The 26,995-nt window shown below is 31.5% G+C and overlaps 1 protein-coding gene across 1 annotated transcript in view; it reads left to right on the top strand.

Annotated features, from left to right (window-relative positions):
• The window catches only part of LOC145692176 (methyl farnesoate epoxidase-like), a 114,118-nt gene that overhangs the window by 64,872 nt on the left and 22,251 nt on the right, over positions 1-26,995 (top strand). Inside the window, exons 6-7 of the mRNA XM_081767474.1 lie at positions 25,732-25,915; positions 26,163-26,277. Coding sequence (XP_081623600.1) covers positions 25,732-25,915; positions 26,163-26,277 — 299 coding nt within the window. The remainder of the gene's footprint in view (positions 1-25,731; positions 25,916-26,162; positions 26,278-26,995) is intronic.

Here is a 26,995-nt window from a genome sequence, read left to right as displayed (position 1 = left end):
TTTCTTGCAACAGCCGAATTGCATGTTTTGTTAGAATCTTTCCACGTTATTAAATCAAAGCTCACAGTGGATGCTCAAGCCTATATACACCTATTGTCGGACTTTGCTCACAGGTTGATCCAAATGCTGATTAAATTCTGTAGTCAGTTACGTCACATTAGGTGTGACTCAGCGTAAAGTATTAGTTTCTTGCAACAGCCGAATTGCATGTTTTGTTAGAATCTTTCCACGTTTGTTAAATCAAAGCTCACAGTGGATGCTCAAGCCTATATACACCTATTGTCGGACTTTGCACACAGGTTGATCCAAATGCTGATTAAATTCTGTAGTCAGTTACGTCACATTAGGTGTGACTCAGCGTACAGTATTAGTTTCTTGCAACAGCCGAATTGCATGGTTTGTTAGAATCTTTCCACGTTTGTTAAATCAAAGCTCACAGTGGATGCTCAAGCCTATATACACCTATTGTCGGACTTTGCACACAGGTTGATCCAAATGCTGATTAAATTCTGTAGTCAGTTACGTCACATTAGGTGTGACTCAGCGTAAAGTATTAGTTTCTTGCAACAGCCGAATTGCATGTTTTGTTAGAATCTTTCCACGTTTGTTAAATCAAAGCTCACAGTGGATGCTCAAGCCTATATCCACCTATTGTCGGACTTTGCACACAGGTTGATCCAAATGCTGATTAAATTCTGTAGTCAGTTACGTCACATTAGGTGTGACTCAGCGTACAGTATTAGTTTCTTGCAACAACCGAATTGCATGTTTTGTTAGAATCTTTCCACGTTTGTTAAATCAAAGCTCACAGTGGATGCTCAAGCCTATATACACCTATTGTCGGACTTTGCACACAGGTTGATCCAAATGCTGATTAAATTCTGTAGTCAGGTACGTCACATTAGCTCTAAAGTATATTATGACAATCTTATTTTACGTTCGTCTCTGCCTGTTACTTAGGATTGGTTTCAGTTATTAAACTGGTCACGAAACTTGTATACCATTATTATCTTGCACATCGTTGGTCTTGATAGAACTTGCAACCCATTATGATTAATAGCATCGCGATATTCCCTCTGAAAATCAGAGAAGTCTTATTGTACAGAACAAACACATCGGCCTATTACATAAAATTTTTCATAATATGTTAATTACTCTTACTCAATTCAATGCTATCATGAATTTGTTTGGACCATATTTGGATAATGCTAATAACTGTATCTCTTATTATATACGTTCTTGGCTGGTTGTGTTAGTGTTGAGTTCATTGCAGATTGTTGGCGAGTTCGCAGCAGCCTACAAGGAGATTTACGGAAGTGTCACTCACCGATTTGAATAAAAAGTTGCACACTTGCAAAACATCTAAAAATAAGAGACAGAAATTACATTATTTCGGCAACGGTACATGTTTAATGATAAAACCACTCGTCAAGCATAAACATAAAACAATCATTTCATGCAGAATTAAATTATACTGCCAGGCAGTTTTAGGACAGCTAATTCAGAATCTGATGTCAGCATTAAAAAATTCAAAATGGCGGATCCAATATGGTGGTTACAATTACAAAAGTCTTGAATTAAACTGCTCTGCAGTTAGACAAGAACAATTCTATATGACAGTGTTACTGCAAGAAGGTTGCAGACCGATTTGAAACTCTTTACTCGATTTATTTTAACGGGATGCGGATGAATGTGCGTCTCTGCATTTCCCACTGTTCGCAATGCGTATTTATACTAAGCCCTCTGTCCTTTCACTATTCAGTGTGTTCTCTAAATTGAAACCCCTGACTCTTCATATTCGAAAGACGCAACATTACACAACACGGCGTTTAATTATCTTCAACTCTACCCACTGCGAAACTCTCACCCCACAATCACTGGACCAATTAGTGTTAATGATGGAGCGAAGAATGTTGTGTTTCATTACAATACGCAACCAATCCAATGTTAGAATTAATCGGTTGTTATATAATCGAGTCGAAATTGTGATCCAACTTAGCCTCACTATTCCATTCAACAATTAATTTTAACGCTAAAGGAAGTAAAGACGATAATTTCGGCATCAGAATGATAGGTCAAATAAATTGTATTATCAGAATTAAACCTACTTTCCAAAATTAGAACTGATTGTGTTTTTCATCATTTAACACGAGACACAAATATACTATAAATCAAAATAAATGGGCACCCTGGCTGGTGAGAGGCGAGGAGGCTCACTATAATAAGCATATCAAACAGCAAGAGGTGCAGAGGCTCACCTTCATTGAACATCAAGTAAAAATATGTAGGGCTTAAAATCGGTCTGCAACCTTCTCACAGTAAACCTCCCAATAGAATTACTTTTGGTTACTGCAGAGAGTTTAAAACCAGAATATTTTTTGTAATTTTAATCACCATATTGGTTCGGATTTGAATTTTGTAATATGACATCAAATTCTGAATCAGTTGTATTGAAACCCTTCTGACAGTATGTTTCCTTCTACATTAAATGATTGTTTTCTGCCTATGCTTGAAGACTACCCCTAGCGTTCAAAGAAAAAATCAACCCTTAAACACAAACCATTGCCGAAATAAATAAAAATACGTATAAATTATGTTTCGGTGTTGTCATTTATGTACAGTGTTATTACCCCTGCAATACGCGCGGGGATTTTGTGACGTGGATAGTCGCTCGGGCTACCACTGTAGCCCATTTGTTTTTATTTTATTATGTTGCCTAGGTTTGTTAATATTTCGGTCTTTCTTGTAGAGAATTGCTTTTATGACCTGTTTTAAGGGTTTTATACACAATTTGAGAAATATGTTTATTTTGAAATCTATGTATATAGAAATAAGACCAACACCATTCATTTTTTCAACAGTGATGCAGGAAGACTGTAAAAGTTATTTGTATTTATCAATAAATGGACCAATCTGGCGCATTTTAAACTTTCCTTCATCTTAAACATCTGTGCAAGAATTCTTTAAAAATTTAAGTTTAATTTTTCAAAAATTTTACATATATTACAAATAAACGTATTATCCATAAAACATATACCTTTTCCGCATAGCGAGTTTCTGGTATCAAAGTTTGATTACGATTTTACCTAATTTTACATATGCTATTTACACTCATACATTTTTCTTTTTATGTTTCCATATTCATATACTTCTAAGCATGTTCTGCACACAAGTGGTGAGTGGTCAATGCACACTTTCCTTCAAGCATTGACCACTCACCAAAAGCATCAAAATGTCAATAAGGGCACGTACAATCTCGTCTGTAAGTTTTGCATCACGGTTAAGTACAAATCTCAATGTAACTGTCAATGTAAATATTGGTAAAAACCAACCTTAAGTCTCAAAATGTTTGCATCCAAAAGCACTTCTAGATATTCAAGCTCCGACAATGCAGACCTACCCCCACCTTTAGGTCCTGGAAGACGAACCACAATATAATGAGCACGAGCGCAAATATTACGAGTAGGAGTGACTTTTTTCCATTTGAGATTGTCTTTTACTACATAATAATTTACTACAGGACTGTCTTTACTACTATTATCAACAGATATCAGTGATTCCTCCCCCCCTTAATTCTCAGTCACATCTTCTGAATTTTCACAATTTCTGTGTCCGAAATATACATTTTTGCGGTCTCATAATGTTAACTATCGCCATCTAGAAACCATTCCTCATAAGAATTGGTATTTTGCAATCTCATTGACCATCTGATCAACACTCAAACTATAATGAAAAAACTTCGACGTTTTGGAACATCCGTGACAGCAATAGTCGCGCGGGCTACAGATGTAGCCCGTGAGACTTTCAAGCAGAATAACAACGAGCTCCTTTCAATTTTAAGTTTGACCACACACTAAACACGCAGAATGATAGTTGATAGAAAGGTAAACAGACACCCTTTGAGTTATCATCTCGAATTACTTTGCGGCAAGGAAAATAAAACCGCTGGGCTACAATAGTAGCCCGCGCGCGTGTTGGAGGGTTAAAATTGATTAGTAGCCCTTTAGTAAGTCTCCTTGTTAGATATTAGTACATTTGCACAAATAAACTTGTAAAGTCATATACCGAGTATAACCATTTTTGTCAGAATTCTACTGTGGATGCTGTGCTCACGTATACACATCTTCTTGAACTTCACACACAGGTAGATCCACATATTTATTATATTATGCAGTGAGTTATGGCGCATTAGATGTATAGTATCTTGTGACAATCCTATTGTATGTTCGGCTATGCCTATTAGTTACGCTTGGTTTCAGACATTTCTCCTCTCATGGAAAGTGTAGATATTTATTACTTTAAACATTGTTGATCTCGGGAGAGCACACATATAATTATGATTAATCGAAATTCCTTCTGAAAATCGGAAAAGTCTCATTTTGCACAACCAACACCTCGGCTATTGCACACAAGTTCTCGTACTATATCCCATTAAGTATTAATTATTCTCAAAGCATTACAATCATGAATTCAATTTTTACAGCTTAGATTCTTATGGTATCTCATATTTTGATTTTGACATCCTTCTAAATGCCAAAGTATACACATATTTCTCACTCTTCTGAACACGGAAATATGTTTTTTACTCATATACGTAAGTGCATACTTGAACATATTTTACTTTTATGACATACTTGTGCCTGAAATTAAATGAAAAAATATTTTTGTCATAATGCAAGGCATTAGAATTATTGCTCAGAAATACTCTTACAGTGCCAATATTATCAATGATGTTCTTTCAACTTTTCCTAGAAATATACACCTTGTAACAGAATTTGAAGAAATAAGCGCTAGTGATTCAATGTGGTTGTTCAACCTAAGCAGCATCACTCACCTTGAAACGAGGAATTCCAACTCAGCTTCTGACTATTTTCTTCTTTCTTTTTCCTTTATAACATAGGTACCTGCAGTCCAATTTCATTGTTGTATATTGGTGGAAAAGTTTTAGTCACATTCAGTGTAGATTGTAAATATACCAAAGATAAAAGTAGAACTGCTAAAATACTGGTAATCCACATTGGTCATGATTGGAGATCTGACCTCAGGAGATCTTACTCAAAACCGTCACCCAAAATCACCACTGATGCATGTCCTTTCGTTCTGTAGACTTAACATAAAAATACTTTTCGAGTGTGACGGATATTTATAAACGTTGAAGGATTTCTGTCATAGAAACCGCCAGCAAAGTGTTATAAGATGCTTAAAGTCAAGTAACCTAGTCGTGTAAAATCGTAAGATACTTTATGGGCAGATGTGTAGTTTAGGTTAGTTTTGGGACGGCGAAACTCTCTTTGATATGATAGAGTTCAACGTTTGTAATTAGTATATAATGGGAGTAGCGTGACTAGATATTTAACAAATGCTACAAAATATGTAACGTTGGTTCTCAAAACATTTATCTGCTTTTCGATAACTATAAAAATATATAACCTTTTAGTAGAAACAGCTTTGTTGTTACCCAGATTCTTCAAAGTGCAAAGGATAAATTTCTTAATCTCCTCAAGTTATAAAATTGGTACGTTGGCAATAAATTATTGCATTTATGCCTACAGCTTCTCCAATGTTCGTGGTTTGGGCCTATACACAATTTATAATGTTTATTTGCATTGGTCGTGCTGTATCCAAAAGCATGAACTAAGCAAAGAAGAAAGATGTGGAACGTAAGTGCATAATTCATATTATGACCGTGTTTTCAACATAAAATCAGTAATATTATAAATATTATAGAATAATGAAATGCCTCGTGTACCATTTTAAAGGGTAATAATTAAAAGCAGATTTCCTAATTCTTAAGGTCATAGAAATTTGAGTTTTATTGATAATACATTTAAAAACTTAATAGTTCTAACTTGAATACATATATATAATTTACTTTAATATCCATAGGGTATTAAAAACTGTTTAAATATTTCAACTTAATCAGTTAACCGCTCTGTTCTTTAGTATCATTTCTTAAAGCTGTTTCGGTATTTGTTCAATAGTCCAGTAAGAACGTCATAAACCGAACAACAGAATCTGTTGTTTAATAAAATAAGTTTTTTTATTTACGCAGTATTGTTTTATTATCATGGTTAGTAGTATGCATACCTAACTACGAGCCCGCTTTTCTCCTCCACTACCTAAATGTCTAAAATTATGACTCCACCCCTAACTATTGTACTTTAGCACAGAAGGATAGCGCAAAGCTTTTACAGAAGGAATTACACCTGGGTACAAAAAATCACTAAATCTAGTTACAAAATTACAAAAAAAAATTATGAAATCTAGTTACAAAATTACAAAATATCACTAAATCTAGTTACAAAATTACAAAAATCACTAAATCTAGTTACACAATTACAAAAAAACACTAAATCTAGTTACAAAATTACAAAAAATCACTAAATCTAGTTACAAAAGGATGTTTTATAAGAATCAAATTAATTAGAACTTCATAGCACTTAACTATAAAGATCTTACAATCTAAAAACTTACATCTAAAACTACAACTCTTCTAACTTATAATGTCCTCATGGCAGGGTATTTTTCCCATTGTTTAAAACACATCTCTTATCATCCGCACAACTTAAAGCTAACTTATTTACTTCTATACTGGACAAATCATTCTTATAACTTCTAATCAAATTCATCTTCTGATAGTATTCTTTTTGATTGAATAAATAATCTTTATAATCGTTAAATGACAGTTCTTTACTTATAACATTTTTCTTAACTCCTTTTGGTTTTTTATATTTATCTTTTTCGAACCTGATTGAATACATTGTTGATCTTAAACCAACAAATTCTTCTATGATTGTTCCTTTAAGGTCATCTTTCATCTTACCAAGTATTTTCTTATTAACCTGTGGTATCTTATATTTGTTATCTTTAGAGTAATCACTCGTGTCGAAATAATCAATATAATTTTTCATGTCCTCGTACACATCTTCTGTTTGAATATGATATATATAGCTATCGGTATCTGTATACCATGCTTCTATTTTGTCTTGGTATTTTGGTTTCATCACATTATAATGGAAATCGTACATTAAATATTTCGACAAATCTAAAATTGACATACGTACATAAATCGGTTTGTTAAATTGCACTTTAATCTTGTTCATGTGAACTGCTACTAAATTTTCCGTAAAAACTGTAGTACTCTTATAATTTGGTTTTGCTATAAGCTTCTCGTATTTTTTCTCATCACTTACAAGTTTAATATTAACTCTCTTTCTAATATTCTCCATAGTCTTTCCAAATATTGAATTATTCATGAGCTTATAGAAGTCTTTTTCAAAATCATTTGTTGCTTTCGTTCTCATTTGTGTGTTTAAATCAATATATTTCTTTAACCAATCTGATTGTTCGAACTCTATTACTCGATGTTTTTTATTAAGTTTCAATCCAACTGAAAGACATTGTTTTAGGTTTGGATAGTGAATTACATATTTCTTTTTGTCATATATGGTTGTTTTATAGCTTTGATTGTTTTGAACCAGGCGGACATATGTTTTGTGCAGCTAGTGGATAGTCTTTGTGATAGTTATGCAACTCTTTTGGATATTCAAGATCAACTTCTAATACGTAACCAATATCAGAATTATCAGTTATACTTGTAAAATCTATTTCTCTTATCTAATCTTCACTTAACCATCTAAATTCCATATACGGTAGATATTGACTCATTGCCCATCCATACAAGTTATTGGCATCTACATACATTAAGTAAGAATCTTTTATATTCTTATCGTAATCTTCCATATACTTATTGTTTGCTTTTACATGTCTTTTTGAACATTGGCTAATTCCACCTCTTATATCTTTCTCTACCATTATTACCATATTATAATCTGTTAATAATTTTAATTCCATATTTGTCATCTTTAACATTGTATCCCAAGCTAAACCTGGTGCTGTCATAGATCAAGGTCATAAGCTGTAAGACATGTTTCCCTAAAATTTTCGAACATATGTGCTAACAATAATACATCCGTTCTTAAATATAAATCATGGTATTGTCCGAGATTCTTAATGTCAAATGTTTCCCATACTTTCTTTGCATGTTCATAATCTTCATCACTTATATGTGTGTTCATAAGCTTGTTGAAGAATGCTTCCTTTAGAGGTAATTTTCTTTCTCTAAGCCTATTCCAATCGTTAACATAATCATATGGGTAAACACCTTTTCTTATTACAAGTTGAAATTGTTCTTGATTAGGATAAAAGTGTTGGGTATGAATCATTTGTTCAGGTTTCAAGTTCGATGACAATTATTCTAAACTACAAGCCATAAATCTAAATGAATCTACAAATTTCAATTTAATATTTCCAGCCTTTTTACTGAATGATATGTATCTTTCTTCGTTATTGGGTATTAGATCTATTTCTTCTTTATTACATCCAAGCTCTTTTATAAACAAGTGAGAGTCACATCCTGTCAAGTTATGTATGATCACTGGTACAAACTTTGGTACTTTAACTTTTAAATTGCAGTTATTACATAGAGGTGCTACAAATTTACCTGTTATATGATCATGATGCTTAACTTTATGATTTTCTTTAGTATACTCCTGCTTACGTAATAACAACATTTAGATTTATTGAACTCTTTTCTCTGACATTTTGTTAATGGTAATTCGTTATTTTGTTTGTATATGTTCGATATGTGTTTGGCTTCTTTTGTTAACAGTCTTGTAAATTTCTTAGAAGCGTTTTTACCTCTATACAAGAAAGGATTGGTTTTACTTCCATCCTCTTTACTACATAATAACAAAATCCAGATGGCTTATGTTGTTGATATTTCTTCGTATATGATTCGTTATTTGGATAACATTCTTGACAACTCATAACTTTATGTAACAAGCATTCAAAATCAGCATAAATCACAAATGGCATTTTCATTGTGTATTGGTAGTTTTTAAATTTAACGTATTTACCTTCTTAAGGCATTATTATTTTTACTGGCTCATTTAACGAACAATCTTGCTCATGTTTATTTAAAGCATTTTGGGAGTAACAGTATAACAACATCTATCACATAAATATTTTCGAGCTGTCCATTTAGTTATTTGACTATTTACTAATCTACTTAGGTTTTTAATCCAACAACAATGTGTTTTAACTTGGTCTAATTTTGTTCTTTTATATATAATATATTACATGATTTTCTTTCTTGTTTTGTGTGTGATGTAGTATATAGATTGAATAGTCGTTTTCATACGCATAAACATTTATAGAAATATAAAGTAATTTTTCGGCTTTTGGGATGTCACTTAGTTTTACAGGATAATTGATACCTTTTAATTTTTTTCTAACTCTATAACAACATGTTTGTACTTTGGTGGTCGTCGTGGATGTTTTTCAACAGGTTGTAATGCAGAAGCAATTGAATATAAGAAACACTTTTCATCTTTGTTCTTTACATTTATGACTGGTTGTTTATTTTTAATTTTATCAGGTAAATCTATGTATGTCGATCCTCCATATGGTGTATATTTGACGATTGCTAGTTGTAAAAAGTTAATGTTTATAAGAGCCCAGCCAGAACCTCTAGCTTGGAACTCATCCATTCTTGTTCTTAATCCTTGTTTCATTTTAGTTATTTCTTCTTTTAAATTACTTGATTGATATATTTCTTGGTCTTCAGTGTTAAAATAGAAGTTTTGAGTTTCTTTGTCTTTCTTATATGTTCAAGTTATATAAAGATTAGATTTCAATGAACTATGTTTATATAAGCTAATTTGTAATAGGTTTAATATACCTTTAGATGTTGCAGTAATATATTGTTCGAGTGGATCTTGCGGCTTATAATCTGTTTTAAATCTCCATGTTCCTAATCTTGATTTTAATGCAATATTTTGACGCTTTACATCGATTGGTATTGATTCAACTTCGATTCTTGGTTCTTCAAATATCTCTTGTTTAAATGGGAATATATTTCTAATCTGTCTTCTGCTTTGTTCATCGTCATGTTTAAGAAGGTTTATTAGTTCTGCTTTTCGTAATCGGGAATATCTTTTGATTCCCTTTTATTTAAATTGTCGTCTTAACTCTATTACAGTAAATCTATTATAATTACTCATCTTATTTATTATATAGAAAATCTTAGTTATCACTCTTCAATTTTTTATCTTCACCAGACTATTTCTAATCATTTTCGTACTATTTTTACTTTCATATGTCCTAATACAACACTTAACATTGTACACTCCTGCCATTGTCTACATATTACGCGTTGTATTAGAACATGGCTTTACCCATCAAACATGAATAACCCATCAAAGTTACATATATGCGTTTTAAAACTGAATCATTTTGGTAAGCTTACTCATCGTAATAATCATCAATACCATATTCATATTCATCACTATCCAAATCAGATGTTTTTGTTGTGTTGTTAATAATTCTTTTTCCTTTAACATTATTTGCTTCTCTATTAACAGAGCTTGCTTCTCTAGTAGTGTTGCTAAGAGTTTAAGATCATGATGAATTAGTTTAAGTCTATCATGTAATAAATCAAAATGTTTCTCCATATTTATTACATAGAAAAGCAAAAATGAAATAAATTTTAAAAAATCTAAGAATAAAAACGAACAGGTAAATATGACTAGTGCTAAGGAAATATTATCTTACAAACCTATATTTGATTGTGTATGTAAACATTTAGATATTGGTGGACATAATGATGAAGACAAAATAAAGTTTAGCGTGTCCATAAGTATGTTAGATTATTTGTTCACTAAAGGTATTAAAGAAAAGAACTCATATCTCATACAAAACAATCTCTATGCAAACGTTATGAACTTGTCTGATGAGATGTTAGATTCACTGACTGATGAGCAATGGTTATCTATAGGTTATGATGATTATGAGGAGGAATATAACTATGATCACATTACAGAAGACTCCATACGTAAATATCAGGAGAAAGTTAATTTGAGTGAAATATGTTCATGGAAAAAGTTATCAGAAGAGTTTATAAGAGAATTGGCTGTTAAAGTTGATTGGGAGGTTATTTCGGAATGCCAAGACTTATCAGAAGACTTTATAAGAAAATTTGCAGATAGAGTTCATTGGAAAGAAGTATCGTTAAATCAAAACCTATCTGATGAATTTATTAATGAGTTTATAGACAAAGTTGATTTTGATGCTATTTCTTATGGAAGCAAACTCTCTGAAGCTTTTATACGAGAATATGCAGATAAACTTTCTTCGCGGCGCTTATGTGGGACCCAGCAATTTTCAGAAAACCTTATAAGAGATTATGCTAACAAAGTAGATTGAACAATGATTTCAATGTTTCAAAATTTAACAGAAGGATTTATTGCAGAGTTCAAAGATAGTGTTCATTGGCATAACATTACAATTTATCAAGACCTCTCTGTAGATTTTATATATTTATTTAGACATTTCGTGGATTGGAGAGTTATAATAAGAAAATACCATAATAATTCCGATTTAGGTAGTATATTGAATTTAGCATTCGATGTGAGAACAGATGGTTTGTTTAATTCTTAACTAATTACCTTTTATGGCTATTATACCATAAAAGTTGTAACCTTAATTATCTGATAATAACTTATCATACAAGCAATCTATACTGTTAATCAAGTCTTCTTCTGATAGGGATGTCCAAATCTCATTACCTTTACCTTAACGAATATCTAAATACGAAATTTAATGTTAATTGTCTCTTATACTTAAAAATAAATCAATAACAAACTCGTCATCTTCTCCATCCATATTCTTTAGGTCTACAGGACAACCATGCGAAATAACACAATCATATTTTTCTTTTACTTTAGTTAGAAGGTTAATCGAGTTTGGATCTTTGGTTTTAGACAATATAGTCATGTCTGGATATTTCTCTTGTAGACATTGTAATCTTATTTTTATATTACACTCCTGAATTCTTCCAACCCAATACCTGTAATTCTCATAGCTCTTTACTTGTTCTCTTTTGTCTGTTTCGTACTTTTCTAATTATTCATTTGTAAGGTTGTTTTTAATAAAAATAAGTCTATGTATTCTTCCTGGGTCTTCGGTATGTTCTGCTGCTTTTTCTTTAAACTTTGTGTTTTCTATTTTTAATCTTTAAATTGGTTGTTCTATCTCTTCTAACTTTCTTTGTAGTTCTTTGTTATTTTGTTGGTATTGTTTAAAACCTTGTATAAAGTTGTCTTCGATTATATCATAACACTTATCGTAAAAATCTTTAGACAACCAATGTCTAATAGCGAGAAATATCTTTCTATATACATATGTTCCTGAGATAATTGTATTTGTTTCTTTATCTCCTCTGTTATTCTATAAGTAGAGCTCTGGAGCACTTTCGCTCCGACGCTTTTTTCTGTTGTATTGCTAATTTTGTCATCATACTATTGTATTAGTTCTTTTAATTCTTTATTTCTTATCCAATCTTTAAATCCTTTACCACCACTCTGACACAGCTTAGTAGCATTGAAGTAACCAGTTATCTTATCTATAATCAGTTTAAAATCACCAAAAATGCCATACCAAGAATTGTCTTTAATCTGTTCGTAGCAAATATCATTTAAACTAAGAGAACTATCCATAGTACTCATATTTATTACATAGAAAATCATTGTAACTGTATTTTCCTCGCTATCTGCAAGTTTTATTTCGTAGGGCGGTCCTTTCTGTTCCTCCGGTTGTTATAATGATTAAATATGATATGTTTTTGTTTAAGAAGAGCCTCGTTTCGTATACGCTTATGTTTAAATGAATATTAGAAGAGCCTCGTTTCGTATACGCTTATGTTTAAATGAATGTTAGTGATATGCTTGTACATCTTATGACGAATGATTGTGTTTAAGCTTGAATGTTTATGTTAGTCTCCGGTTGTTTGAAATATGTTTGTTTATGTAAGGGCGGTCCGTTTCGTTCCTTCGGTTGATTAGAATGATTAAGTATGATATGTTGAGTTGCCGGAATCCCAACTATTAAGCTTTTTCTTATAATAATTAAGACGTGTGTACCTCTTAAGTCTATATAATACCTTAACTTTAAACTCCTCTAATTGTAGAAGCTAATTTTCTCCTGATTGTACTTTGCAGAAATTTTAGAATACAAAGACACTGATCAGGCTGTAAGAGAACACATCAACCTAGAAGATAAGAGAAAGTTTAAAGAGATTTCATCCGTGGTTTTACCGGCTAAAAATTTAAACATCTGTGGTTTTAAAGGGTAAAAATTTCATACGTCGTTTTAACGGGTAAAATTTAAAATTCCCATGGTTTTAACGGGTAAAAATATAAACATCCATAGAAGTTTTTAGAGAAGGAACGTTTCGTTACCCTTTATTATTTGAAGAGTAACGTTTCGTTACACTTGGTTGTTTGAAGAGTAACGTTTCGTAACCATTATCTCATTCAAACTAGCCTTTTGTGGTTATTATTCCATAAAAGACAACATTTATATTTACATTAAAACATTACTTTTATCTATCCAGCTATTATGTGCATTATCAAATCCTAGCCATTTAACGTATACTTTATCACCTTTCTTTCTCAAAACCTTTTCAACCAAGTATTCATCTTTATGTTTCGTCTTTAAAAGTGTTGGTTCGTAAAATCTACCTTGTACAGTACATCCTCTTCTTCTAAATCTTTAATTATATACGTAGGTGGATTAGATGGAATAACTTCGCTAATAACAAATATTTCTGTTGACCAATTAGGTGTATATCCTTTTTCAAATAACCCTTCCGATTTACTTATACGAACATGATCACATAACTTGTATTTGGATTTACCCCGCCTATATTTTTTCTTAATCACTTTCTTTAATATTGTTCGCTCATTTTTCTTATTAACTTCTATAGGCTTTAAACCAATTGTTCTATGCAGTCTATTATTATACTCATTAATCAATGTTGGTAATATCTCAATCCATTTATAATTTCCTTGTGTTGTGAATCTTTTCCACATGTTTTGTTTAAGTGTCCTATTAAATCTCTCAACAACAGAAGCTTTCTTACCACTATAAGTTGAGTAATGATTAATCTCATTTTCCTCCATTAACTTCTTTAACTCTTTATTGTAAAACTCTTTGCCTTGATTAGTTTGTAAGTTACTAGGCTTTCTCGTTCTTAATATGGATTGGAGTGCTTCTCTAACATTCTTACCGCTCTTATCTTTAACAGGAACAGCAAACGCATATTTCGAAAACACATCTATAATCGTCAGCAGATACTTATAGCCTTTATTTAATTTGGAAACACCTTTTAATACTCCGCTATCCATTTCCAAAAGATCAGCTTCCCAAAGATCATCGATACCTTTTATAACTACACTTAGTCTGTCAAAGTTTTTCTACATGGTTTGTGATTTTCTTCTATAATGTCTTCTTTAACACCTTTAACATCATATAGTCAATCTTTCTTTTTAACGAATTGAGCTTTAGTAACACCGCATACAGAACAAATACCTTTCTTTAGATATTTTCCATTCTTTGTTTGTTCAATTCTAATGGTATCTTTCTTCGTATCTGTTGATTTCTTACATTTAACGCAATACATTATTATTATTATTTATTCTATATAGAAAATCATGAAAAAAGTTCATATTCATCATCATTACCTAATACTAAACTCTTAACATTACCATCATTTTATTTGTTTTCACCTTCATCTTCTCTTTCTATATACATAATAAGCATTAATAATTTGCCTTGTTTCAAATCCGAATCTTTGGATGGCCTAATTTTTAACTCATCATTTATATTAAAGTGTAATGGAAATCTTTCAACTAGAGCGTCATTTAAAAATATGTCTATAAGATATAAATTGAGACTTGATACTATATGCATTAATCTATCTCTATAAAGATATTGGTAGGCGGCAGCTAAATTATATAAAAAAGACTGGTTTCCCACCATAATCTTCTGCCAATCGACATGGTAATTCAACAATTTCTTTTCGTGTAAGTAAATGAAATTTTTCTTTTTGCTGATTCAAGCTGTTCTAATGTTACAACATCTCGTTTATCGATAGCATTAGATACATCAACCAATCTTTATTCTTAAAATCAACCCAGGATGTGTTATTTGATGTAAAAACTTTATCTATTTTAAATTTAAGCTCTTCGTTTTTACTTTTAGCATTACAAAAATATCCATATTCATTATATAGCAAACGCCTTTAGGAAAGTTCTCTTTCTATGTACATTACAACAAACAATAATTGCCCTTCTTCCATAGCAGAATTTTTATTTGGTTTAATTGTAATTATATCATTCTTGTTAAAGCTAAAATGTAAATTTTCAATCAAAGTATCACCCAAATACACCTCTAGAAAGTATTTATCCAAACTTAATTCCATGTGCATTATTTTTCCATTATAAAGAAACTTATAACCATTAGAAAGATTGAATATTCTAAAGATTGGGCCTTTAACATTCTTAGTTCTCAATCGATATAATAGAGGTAAGGTTTCTTTCTGCATAATCTATTTAGTAGTATCCATTCTAATCTTTTGAAAATCTTCTTTCTTTATGTATATGTCTTGTAACGTTTCTAATGCATCTTCAAATCGTTTCCTATCTTTCTCTAATTGAGCTTCTATTGACCTAAGTTGACTTACGCTAACATCATGATTTAAATTCTCCAACAATTTTAATTTTTCTTCACTAATATCATCATCACCTTTTCTATCTGCAACATTACCAAATATATCCATACTCATTTTATTATAAAGAAAATGCCCACACTAATTTTTCATAACATTTTTTTAAAATCTCTATTTGTTGAGGTGAGTCTTTAAAATCAATATCAACATGAACATCATGCTTTTTCAGCAGATAGTACAATACACATTATAAGTTAATAAACAATGCTCTTTTCGAATACAGTTCTCTAATGGCCTCGGATAAGTTTTCGAACTCGTTTATAAGTGTTTCTTCCATATGTCGTAATTTTAATGGTTTATGATCGGTAGTGATAGTGTATTAAATAGACATCATCATAATATTTTGTGTATTTGTTTTTCTTTAGTACTTCTAGAACATCCTTTGTTGATATTAAATATTTTGGTATATTTCTAAATTCATCATTTAACACCTTGAACACATTTTCGAAAATAATTTTATCCTGTAAAGCTTGCAAACGAGATAACTGTAACTTAAATTTTTTTGTAGTGTCATACCATGGTTTTCTTGCACAACCAGCTTTTATTTCTTCCTTAGTACTTTAAACCCAACCACTCTCTACAGAACAATCATTACAAATGTAGCTACTCATACCTTTTGTTAATGACTTACTACCACAATTACTGCATTCTAATGGTCTAGAGCTATAATTAAATACAACAACTCCTTCAAGGTAATTATTGGACGTAACTTTTCCAACTCTTCATCCGTGTACAAAAATTTAGGTATTAACGTTCTCCATAAATCGATAACGTTATATACGTTATTTCTATCTTTTAAGTCTATCTCGCTAACATCCTCAAAACACTCATAAAAATTATATCTATCTAGTGCATCTAGTTCATCCATATGCTTCTTTAAATAATCTAAGAATTTATTGTGTATAGCTTCCATATTTATCCTAAACAAATCTTTTATGAATACAAACCATAAAAGCACTTAAACTTAATAATATTTAATCATTTTTAGTCATATACATAACGTGACTAAAAGAATGCCCTTGATATTGAAGATTTAAAACCTTAACACAAAGATGATCACATATAACTGAATTAAAGTCTTGTATTCGTTCGTCATTTTAAAATAAGTTTTCGGTACCAAGATATTATACTAGTTGTTTAGGAGGAATACCACCATAAGAATCGAACACATACTTTACGTTATGTTTCCAATAGCATATCAAATGAGTACCAATGTTTTCTGATTTACCGAAATTAACTATACCACACTAATTTACATAGGGTTTTTGTGGAAGTTCGACACTAATAAATAAACCTCTAAATCGTTTTATTTTTAATTCTTTAACGAACCTCTCTATATCGAAGGTGGTGAATGGTTTTACGTTTTTGACTTCTTTGGTTTACCTGCTCCTAGTTTTTCTTCTATAACCATATTGAGCCTTTTTTGTTCTTCAAGTTCTTGTTTATTTTTCTTAACATCCTGAACAGTTTTAGTAATCGCTGCTGCACCATCTGCTAATTAGCCAACTGCTCCTAAAGCTGCTAGAATGGCTGAAATTGTAAAGATAAAATCACCCATATATTCTTTTTTAATCTCTTTCATTTGTGTAGTAGTTAGAGTTAAATCCATTCCTTTACCTTCTTTAATTTTCTTAGATTTATGGCTAAGTTGTCTCCTTGTTAATACATGATCGATATTTGAATCCTTTAGTTCACTGTAAGGAACACTAAACATACAACCTTTAATAGAAAACATCTTCCTATTTATTTAAGAGGAAATCTTGGTTTGTAAAAGTACAGTTGTTGTAGCTCCACCAAAATCAATTAAAGAATCATTCTCATCTGTTATCATTATCTCAAAATTATCAACCTTGTCTTTAGATATAGGGAAAAATAATGGATAAGAAGGCTCGAAAATAATACTATGTTTAAACTCGGCATCTTTTTTAAATGATGCTATAGTTCCTGTTTCTCTATGTGTGTACTCAGTATATTTAACAAACATACCATCTGCTATATTACAGTGAACATTAATTGTATCGAACGTATGAAACTTTTGTACCTTATCTCCAACATGTTCTATGTTACTAGCTAAGTTTATCTCACTAAAACCTAATACAGTATTAATGGTATCTAAGGTTATATCACAATGCCCACTAAATATTTTAACTCCAATTTTTCTCTGTCCTCAGTAAATTTCATATTTTTAAAAGCATTGAGTGTATGGAAGATTTGATTTAATATATTCTTCTAATTCTTTTAAATTTTATTGACCAGGTTGAACTGTGAGTTGTTCTCTAAGATTAGGAAAGTCAGGAAAGTTACTACAAAATGTTAATTTATTATTTTTTTCTGTAATGTTTAGAGTTAGATATGTACTGTAAAACCCAACTAGTCCTACACTTAAATAGTTGCTACTATTGTTTATTTCGTAATGGAGTTTCTTCTTTAAAACAGAAGTATCACTCGTTAACTTAAATACCTTCGCCATTTATTATATAATAAATGAACAAGTTTGATTTGCCTAGAGATATTCCAAGAGAGAAAGTAATCAAGTTAATAGAAGATATCATTCAAAAGTTAGAATACAGGTTAAAGAAGAAAAAGAGAAAACTACGAATTGTTAGATATGCATGCTACGCTTTGATTACGTTATAGGTTATACTTTCTGCAACAACTGGGTTTATTAATATTTTTATACCCGTAACAATTTACTCAATATTAACAACGTCTCTTGCGACTGGAAGTGCTATTATAACAGGTTTGTCTTCTAAGTTAAACATAAGCAAAAGAAAAGATCAATATAAAACCATTGTCACTTGTGTTAACTCATTTAAAGAACAGTTAGGGATGATAATAACATTAAATGGCGAAATGGATAACGAATATATGAAAGATACGTTGCATAAGATCAGAGAACAACTTAAAGTTACAAGATCATAAAAGATGCTAGCACTCAGGGATTCGACGATTTATCGGGTCTGAATCAAAATATTCTCTATAATAAATGATTAAGAAAACTATTAATTGGGATGTAAAAGAAATGATAAACGAAACAACAGCTAAGAAAAGAAATGGAGAATTTATACCTGATGATATTCGGTGCCTTATTGTGGGTCCATCTGGTTGTGGTAAGATTTTCTGTTATTTAACTTTTTATTATAGCCATGTTGGTTAAACAATAATTGCTTCTACATATATTCTAAAAGCATGAACCAGCCAAAGTATGAGCAGTTAAAAGAACGATTTGAAAAAGCAGAACTAAAGTTTAAGAAGCCAATAGCAACGTTCTTAAGCAGTAATGATTGTATTTTACCTATTGATGAATGCGAAAAATACTCTGTCGTTGTGTTTGATTATTACATTTTAGATAACCAACAGACTGTTAGATATTACTTTACGAGAGGTAGACATAGACATTTAGACTGTTTCCATCTTGCACAGACATATTCAAAAGTACCTAAACAGCTTATAAGAGATAACATTAACTTCCTATGCGTATTTAGACAAGATGATACTAATCTTAAACATGTGTATAATGAGTGTGTTGGAGGAGATATGCCATATGATAAATTTAAAGAGATATGTTCAAAATGTTGGCAAGAAAATTATGGTTTTATAGTAATTGATATGACAAGGAAGGTAAGCAATGGTAAGTATAGGAACAAGATAAAACACTTTTTAAACGTTTGACATTTTTTCACGTTTTTACGTTTTAACGATTTATGTTTTTTGAAGTTTTTCACGTTTTATGACGTTTTTTGATGTTTATTGACTGTTTGTTTTCTATATAATAAACGGATGAGAAAGAAATTCATAAGAATATTAAGTTAAATGAGTTCTTGATAAAAAGCTTCAAATCTTGGAAGAAAGAAAGAGCAGGTATATATGATAAATTTAAGACGCAAGAACAACCTGTAATTGAATCTAACCAAAATTTAGGAAGTGAGATCAAAGAAGTAAAAGAACAAAATAATAATCTAATAACTGAACTTGTTCCAGCTGTACATAAAACGGCTTCAATATGTCCTAGTCTGCTAGAAACACCTAAAAAGATAACTTATGATAGTCCTCCAAATAGTAGTGATACACCTATAACAGGAGAAATAAAACAAATGAAAAAACAAATTAAAGATAAAGTTGATGGAGTAGAGCCTTTAACAACAGCACAAGCATTTGGTAAGATTGCAACGAAATATTATAGCAAAAGAAATGATAGTGTGTTTGGAATAAGAGATGTTGAAGAAGATGGAAGAATAATAAATAAGTTAGGAAATTCTGAAGTTAAATTGAATGGTGATGATTTCATAATTAATGGTGAAACTTATAAAGAAACAGAAGGTCTATGGGAATTGTTAACGATGAATGCTAATAAAATCATTGAAGATTATGATGATGACGATTTTGAACAGTACAAGGAAATAATAATAGAATCAGATGCTGCCTTCCAGAAATATAATCGAGATAAAAAAGTAGCATCTAATAGAGGTTCTAATTACATTAATATTATCAAGCCTATTTGGGATGATTATATTAAACCATCTTTACCTCCATCAAGCCTATTTGGGATAATTATATTAAACCATCTTTACCTCCAACTCCTAAAAAGAACACGACACCTAAAAGGACTGGTGAAGGAATTAAACAATATACCGAGATACCTAAAGAATATATATGGATGGATGATGTGAGAAAGTTAATTGATCGGTTAATAGTTATAGATGGAGAAGAAAAGGCTGGTAATAATAAATTTTATAATAAGAAAGTAGGTATAGTGAGTATGATTAATAATAAGCTTTCGCAATTTATTCCTAATGATCAGAAAGGTAAAGGTTATTTGATTAAAATCTTAAATATATTACCACCACGATTCTGGAATGATGAGAAGCTTTGACAAGGACTAATGAATAAGATTTTAAACATGAAGGGAATACCAGAGTTACATATATCAAGATTTTCGTACTGCGAGTCTTTTACGAAGCTACAAGAAAGATTAGAAAGAGGAGATAAAGGTATTAACCCATTAGATGAGGCTAGTAAAGAACACGATATATACTACAGAAACAATAAAGATACAGAGTCAAGACATATTGCAGATAAGGAACTAGAAACTAAAGCATGGAATACAGCATTTAGTAGTGATGCATCAATTGTTGAACGATTAGCTGCTTTTGGAGTTGGTCCTGCCATGAATGCTAAGGTTGAGTTAGGATGGGGATTATAAGTTGTTTAATTTTATTATGTATAATTCTTTTATGGATACATTCCATAAAAGGGATGTTTCAAGATTTTCTTTATAAGAAATGGATAGTATTGAGAGTTACGACTTACAGAGTTTTAAATCTAACACAAGAACATTTAATAATTTGAATGAAGCTAACAAAGATTTTGAGTTTGATTTCGATATGAGGGCTGGGTTTATACATCCACACAAAGCAGATTGTCATATGACTTTTGAAGTTGTTGGTGCATCAGCTGGAGGAACATTTGGTTGAAATGATACTATAAAACATGTAGATAACTTCTTAGCATTCTTCTTTTCTCAAATGGAGGTTAGAAAGCGTGAAGTTGTTATAGATAAAATTGAACTACCCGCAATAACGTCTACAGCTATTGGAACATTAAAGATTTCCAAACCAGAAGTTGAAAATCTAAAACAAGCAGGATTTGAAACAGATGATTAACTTGGTCTACGAAAGGCCGTTAGCGTTTTATACCCATTAAGATTAATTCCAGGCTTCTTAAGTGATTATAAAGAGGTTATGTGGAAAGGTGGATTGAGAATAACATTTACAATAGCTAATAACAATAACGATGTCTTGTACAAATGGGCTGGAACAGGAGCAGGCGCAACAGCTCCTCATGATGGAAAAACAACAATAAAGAATATGGAGATAGGAATGCCTATTATTGAATAGGAATCTAATTCCGAAAACAAGTTAAAGATGAATATTTTAAAGAACCTAAAATCATGTTTTCATTCCATACTTACCAATGCGTTCAAAAGACTGTTGTAGGTTCTTTCTTGGAGTTCGATGTTAGTACTCAATTTAATTCTAGACAATTTGATATGACTGATTTCGTAGTTGTAATGTTCCAAACTGATACAAGTGCAGCAGATGCAAGTAACTTCGATCATTGTAACGTAAAGAATATCTATCTTAAAAATGGAAGCAATGAGGTATTTCCAAAAGAAACAAGAAACTTAGAAATTGCTAACAGCTTATTTTAAGATGAACGAAGATTATACTGTATTTAAGAGAATAACATGTGGTAATACCGAAATGTACTTTGATCCTAAAGAGTTTATAGATAACAGACCAATGTATGTGATTAATTGTAGTAAGAGGAAGAATGTAACGGTAAATGAGAGAACAAACATAAAGATTGTAGTAGACTTTGCAGAAGCTGTAGCTAAATCATACTATATTGTTTAATTGGACAAAAGAACTTTACACATGACCTAAGAATGAGTAAGTAGTAGAAGAGTTTTAGATAGTTAAATGTATTTTGTATTGTTTATGGAAGTTTTCCATAAACGAAATTAGCAAAAATGATTAAAAAGTTTTTGTTTAAGATAAAAATTGAAGAGTGGTCATTGATTTTCTATATAATAAATATGATGGCGAGTCATATTGAGCTTTTAAATAAACTTCGAGGTCTTAGCAAAAATAAGTTATTGGATTAAGAGAATTAGAAATATATATAGAATATAAGATTGTGAAAATAGAAAGGATTAAAACTAAGTTTCGACAGAGCATTTTAGTTGAATGCAAAGAATTTAAGGTCTTTCTTCCAACTAGATTTACAAAACGTTTAACAGATAAAATTATTGATCAGATCACTAAGAATGGATTTAAAATCAAATACACTGGTCTAAAAGACAATTATCCAACTGTTGAGTTCTGTATGTAAATTTTAAATGGGAAGCGATTTTATGATTTTTTCATAAAACGACCATTTTCCTTATAACAAATACGAAGCTATGGCTAGTTATTTGATAAGAAAAATGACGTTAAAGCTTTGAGATTCCTTCGCATAGATGAGCTAGGAAAAGTTAAACCATACGAGATAATATTATGGAAATTGATTCAAACACAACGTTATGGTCAAAGAGTTTTAGTATATTTAGATGAGAATTATATAACGTTATTACCACAAAGTTATAATGACGATACTGAGCAAGTGTTGAAAGATATGAAACATTATAAGCTGTTTGTTAAGTACGAAGGTTTAGTTTTACTTTACAAATGAATCCAAAAAGTAACGAAAATAATTAAAAAAAATTCTAAAGTAAAAAATAAAGTGGTTAGAATGGATCCCCAAAAGAAGTTTATACTTACTAATAATTTCAATGTAATTTTAAAAAATGTGCAAACCGAAGTCCAAGTAGTTTTTGATATTAACGGTTGTCTATTCAGCTTGAATTATGGCCAATGGACTGAGTTTAAGAAATCATTGTCTCCTATAGAGAACGAGATTAGCAGAACTTCTCATTGTCAGTATCCAAACTTCTAATTTTAAGTATGTTTTAAATTATAGTTAATTGATTTTAAGAGTTTTATGGTTACAAAGCTATAAAACTGAGACCTTCAGACATACAGAACGCAATGTCATTTGAATTTTAAAGATCTATATATAAATAAGGGAGTTATTTGAGTTTTTGTAATAGTATTGTTAAGGTTATGCAACCTACAAGACAGTCAACAGATAGTAAATTTACATCTCTATAGATTACCGTTTGAATTTTCAAAATCGGTTAATATTTGACGAAGTTATAACAAATTCAAACTTTCGGAAATTTTTTACGGGTTAATTTTTGAGTTTTCAGGAGAAAATTATTCTTTAGATAACTCTTTGAATTTTATGTAGATTATGGTAGTATTTTTATTTTTCAAATATCTGATTTTTTATTTTTGCAGTGTTGCAAACTTAGGACCAAATTTGTTACTAGACTTAGTGATTTTTTAATTTTATATGTCGCCAACACTTATGGGTAAGCCAAGCAATAATTACCAAAAATTAAATATCAGCCCTCTATCTCATAGGAACCGAGATATCTATAATTTTCATATTTTTCGTTTTAAATTTTCCGACTAGGTGAACATATTCAAGCAGTTACCTACTTACACAATAGATGGCGTTGCATATCGTTTAGTTTATCACTTTGCTAACAGATGGCGTTGCTTGTAGAAGTATTTGTTCGTATATAATTACTGGTTTTCACTACATTTCCTTGAGTTTGTGTTAGCCGAGCGGACTCGCTCATGTTCTGGCCAACTGTGAGTAGTTATCGGCGTGGTCGACGTCGCAGGTTCGAATCGAATCCAAGCCAGAAGAAGGATTTTCACTTTCTCCTATACAAGCCAAACAGATCAGAGGGAGTTGACGTGAATTGAGACTAACGCTAGTCGGGAAAGGAAAACGGAGGCACAAGAGAAGCAGCAGCAGAAAGAGAAACAGACAGAAAAAGGAGCCTGAGAGGCAGGCAAAAGCAAAACCAAACAAACAAGTAAGAGAAAGGCGTAAGTCTTCTGAGGTCCACAACAGAAGCAGCAATAGAAGCTGCAGAAAGAGAAACAGACAGAAAAAGGATCCTGAGAGGCAGCCAAAAGCAAAACCAAATAAATAAATAAGAGAAAGGCGTAAGTCCTCTCACGTCCACCTGTGCACAGGTTTTGCTGGTTTTTACTTTGAAAATTTATTTATGTTACAGAGTTTTTAGATGTAAGTTTTTATGGTTTTATAAAGTTTATGTAGCTTAGTATTAGTTTCTTGGGCCCTTCTGTGCTAGTCAAAGATACGTCCAAAATGAGTTGGCCTAGATTTTTGGCCCAGAAGTAACCAATGCATACTACTATGGTTGTGTATTGCATCCGCTTGCTGTAGGTCGAAAACTTCTTTTTAAGCACCATTCCTGTTCAATATGATGGTCCAGGCGATTGACAAATGTACGATATTTTAGCTTTCATTAAAAGGGGCTCCTGTTTAACACAGCCTAGCCTCATCGTCCCTGATATTTTAGAAAATCCCTCGACAATAGTGCCATGGATTTTGTAATCTTCCGCTATAATAGAACAATAGCACAATGGTAAATGGTGATTCATCTTTGGATTTTGTTTGAATGTGTCCTCATGGGGACCCTGATAAATGTCTGTTATTCCATTTGAATCTTTTAGGCCGCCGTTGTTTTGGTAATGTTTAGTTGGATGTGGGTTTCGCCAGTCTCACTGCTAAGCAATGACATGATGGCAATATGTGAGATCTAAGAATTATTTTGTATAATAAACAGCATTTTCATCTACATTAGATGCTACTATGAGTATACTAAGCATTCTTAATGCAGAAGGTTGGTATTACCATTAACTCTTTGAGGAAACTTTCATTGCAATTACGAACCCATATTGTATACTTCCTTTCACGAATAGGAGTATAGTGAATTGCATGCAATTGCTTTCAGCAGATCAAATAGACCACTTCTGATGTACAATAATAATATGACGCCATTTATCAACAACTAGGTAGTGTTCACAGAGCTGTCTGTATGGCATCTCCGGTTGGATGAATGCGTTGTGTTAAAGCTTGGACTTAACATTTGTGCTTTGTTTTAAGACCTAAATTCTATCAGATAATCCGATTACTTGTGATTAGTCACCGTCGTGTACCTGATTTCTCTTCTCATTGGTTAAAAAATACCTGTAATTTCGCAAATGTTGATTCCAGATTATTTCTAACCTATTTTTATTTTCTCTGAGATTTCTGAGTGAGTATTGGGTCCTTCAAGGTTGACGTACATTTCAATGGATTGTTCAATTATCGCCTTATGAGACATTGAAAAAGTCATCAACCTACACTCTTTTTTAACTTCACTTGTTGGAAAGTGTTACTATGTATTTCTGCCAGAAAACAGATGCATTTAAAATACATGATGATCGCGAAGATCCTTAATCTCTCCTAACTTGTAGATAAAAGTCTTTTTCACATGCAGCATGTAGCGTAATGTATCTGGGAGAACACAGCGTTTCATGGCGAAGTTTAAAGACACTATTATAAGGATAAAACAATCTTCTATTGAAGTCTCTTCTTTAGTAGACTGTACGTTAAAATTGTTTTACTATTTACAGATTTAACTGCCAATGATATAATACTGGATATACTGCTTGCTGGCTTGGACACTGCAAGCAACACATTAAGTTTTATAATACTATACCTGGTGTTATATCCCGAGGTTCAGAAAAATGTTCAAAAGGAAATAGAGGAAGTTGTAGGATTGGACTGTTCACTATCATTCTTCAGTCATATGAGAAGGCAAGCATCAATCTTTGTTAACAATTCACCATCCCTAACTAGTCATATGAAAAGCAAGAAATTAAAACAATAAGTTATCTTGTTAATCTTAAACAATTACAAAATATAGTCTCGTAGCCTACATTTAAACTTTCTTTCCGTCAGACAAATTATATTTCTCAACTGAATTGATGACAGTAATTATCCGATTATTTTAAAATACTTTATTTTAGTTTTGCATATTAAATATTACTCTCTTTGTTTTTAGGATGCCTTATACGGTTGCATTCATATCTGAAGTCCAAAGGCTAATGCCCGCTATACCAATTCTTCCAAGAATGGCATTGGAGGACTTTTGCTTTTCGGATTACAAAATAACTGAGGTGAGGAAATAAACATTTACATTTGTTAGGAAACCGTATATACTTTACTATTGTTATGAGCTTGGAATCTTAGTCAACGTTTTCACAAATATGAAGTATACATCAATTATTGATTCGAAGGAACATCGCATAATGGAATGTGTCTGTGAAGTGCATGGTGTTCTTAGTGTGAATAAGTTTGAAGTTTCAACATACTAAAACTAAACTGAAATAATTTCTTTGAGCCAACACATTGCTCAAGAAGCCAACATATTGCCTACCTTGGTCATCTTTCTAGACCGGAATTTATTACTAATATTTTGCAAAAGATTTTCAACTATCGTCAAGATATTGGGGAATATGTTATCCAAATTCTACGTTTTGAGTACTAAATACCATTCACCTTTTTTCTTACCAGACTACGCTGATCTCACCAGAAATATATTATTGTGCTGCTACGGCTTGGGCAGGTAACAACATACTGGATACTACGAAAGAGAGTCTCGAACTTTCTCCTGAGTATGGGATAACGTAGGTATCTATGGTGCTGAAGATTCATGTTCGATTTCTGGTGACAGCTAATGCGATTTGGATCCTATGTTAAATTGTAATTCTTGTCTCATGTTGGTTGACTTTTGACAGAGACGTTAAACATAAGTTTTATTTTCTATGAAATTTTATTTCCTATAGAGGACAGTCTAAACTAGTGATAGATCATCGAACAGTACGTAGTGAAATT

The sequence above is a fragment of the Thermobia domestica genome, chromosome 8 (genome assembly GCF_964235325.1).
Source record: "Thermobia domestica chromosome 8, izTheDome1.hap1.1, whole genome shotgun sequence".
NCBI classification, from domain to species: Eukaryota; Metazoa; Arthropoda; class Insecta; order Zygentoma; family Lepismatidae; genus Thermobia; species Thermobia domestica.
The sequence above is the reverse complement of the archived record's forward strand: the minus strand, read 5'-3'. Positions and strand labels throughout refer to the sequence as shown.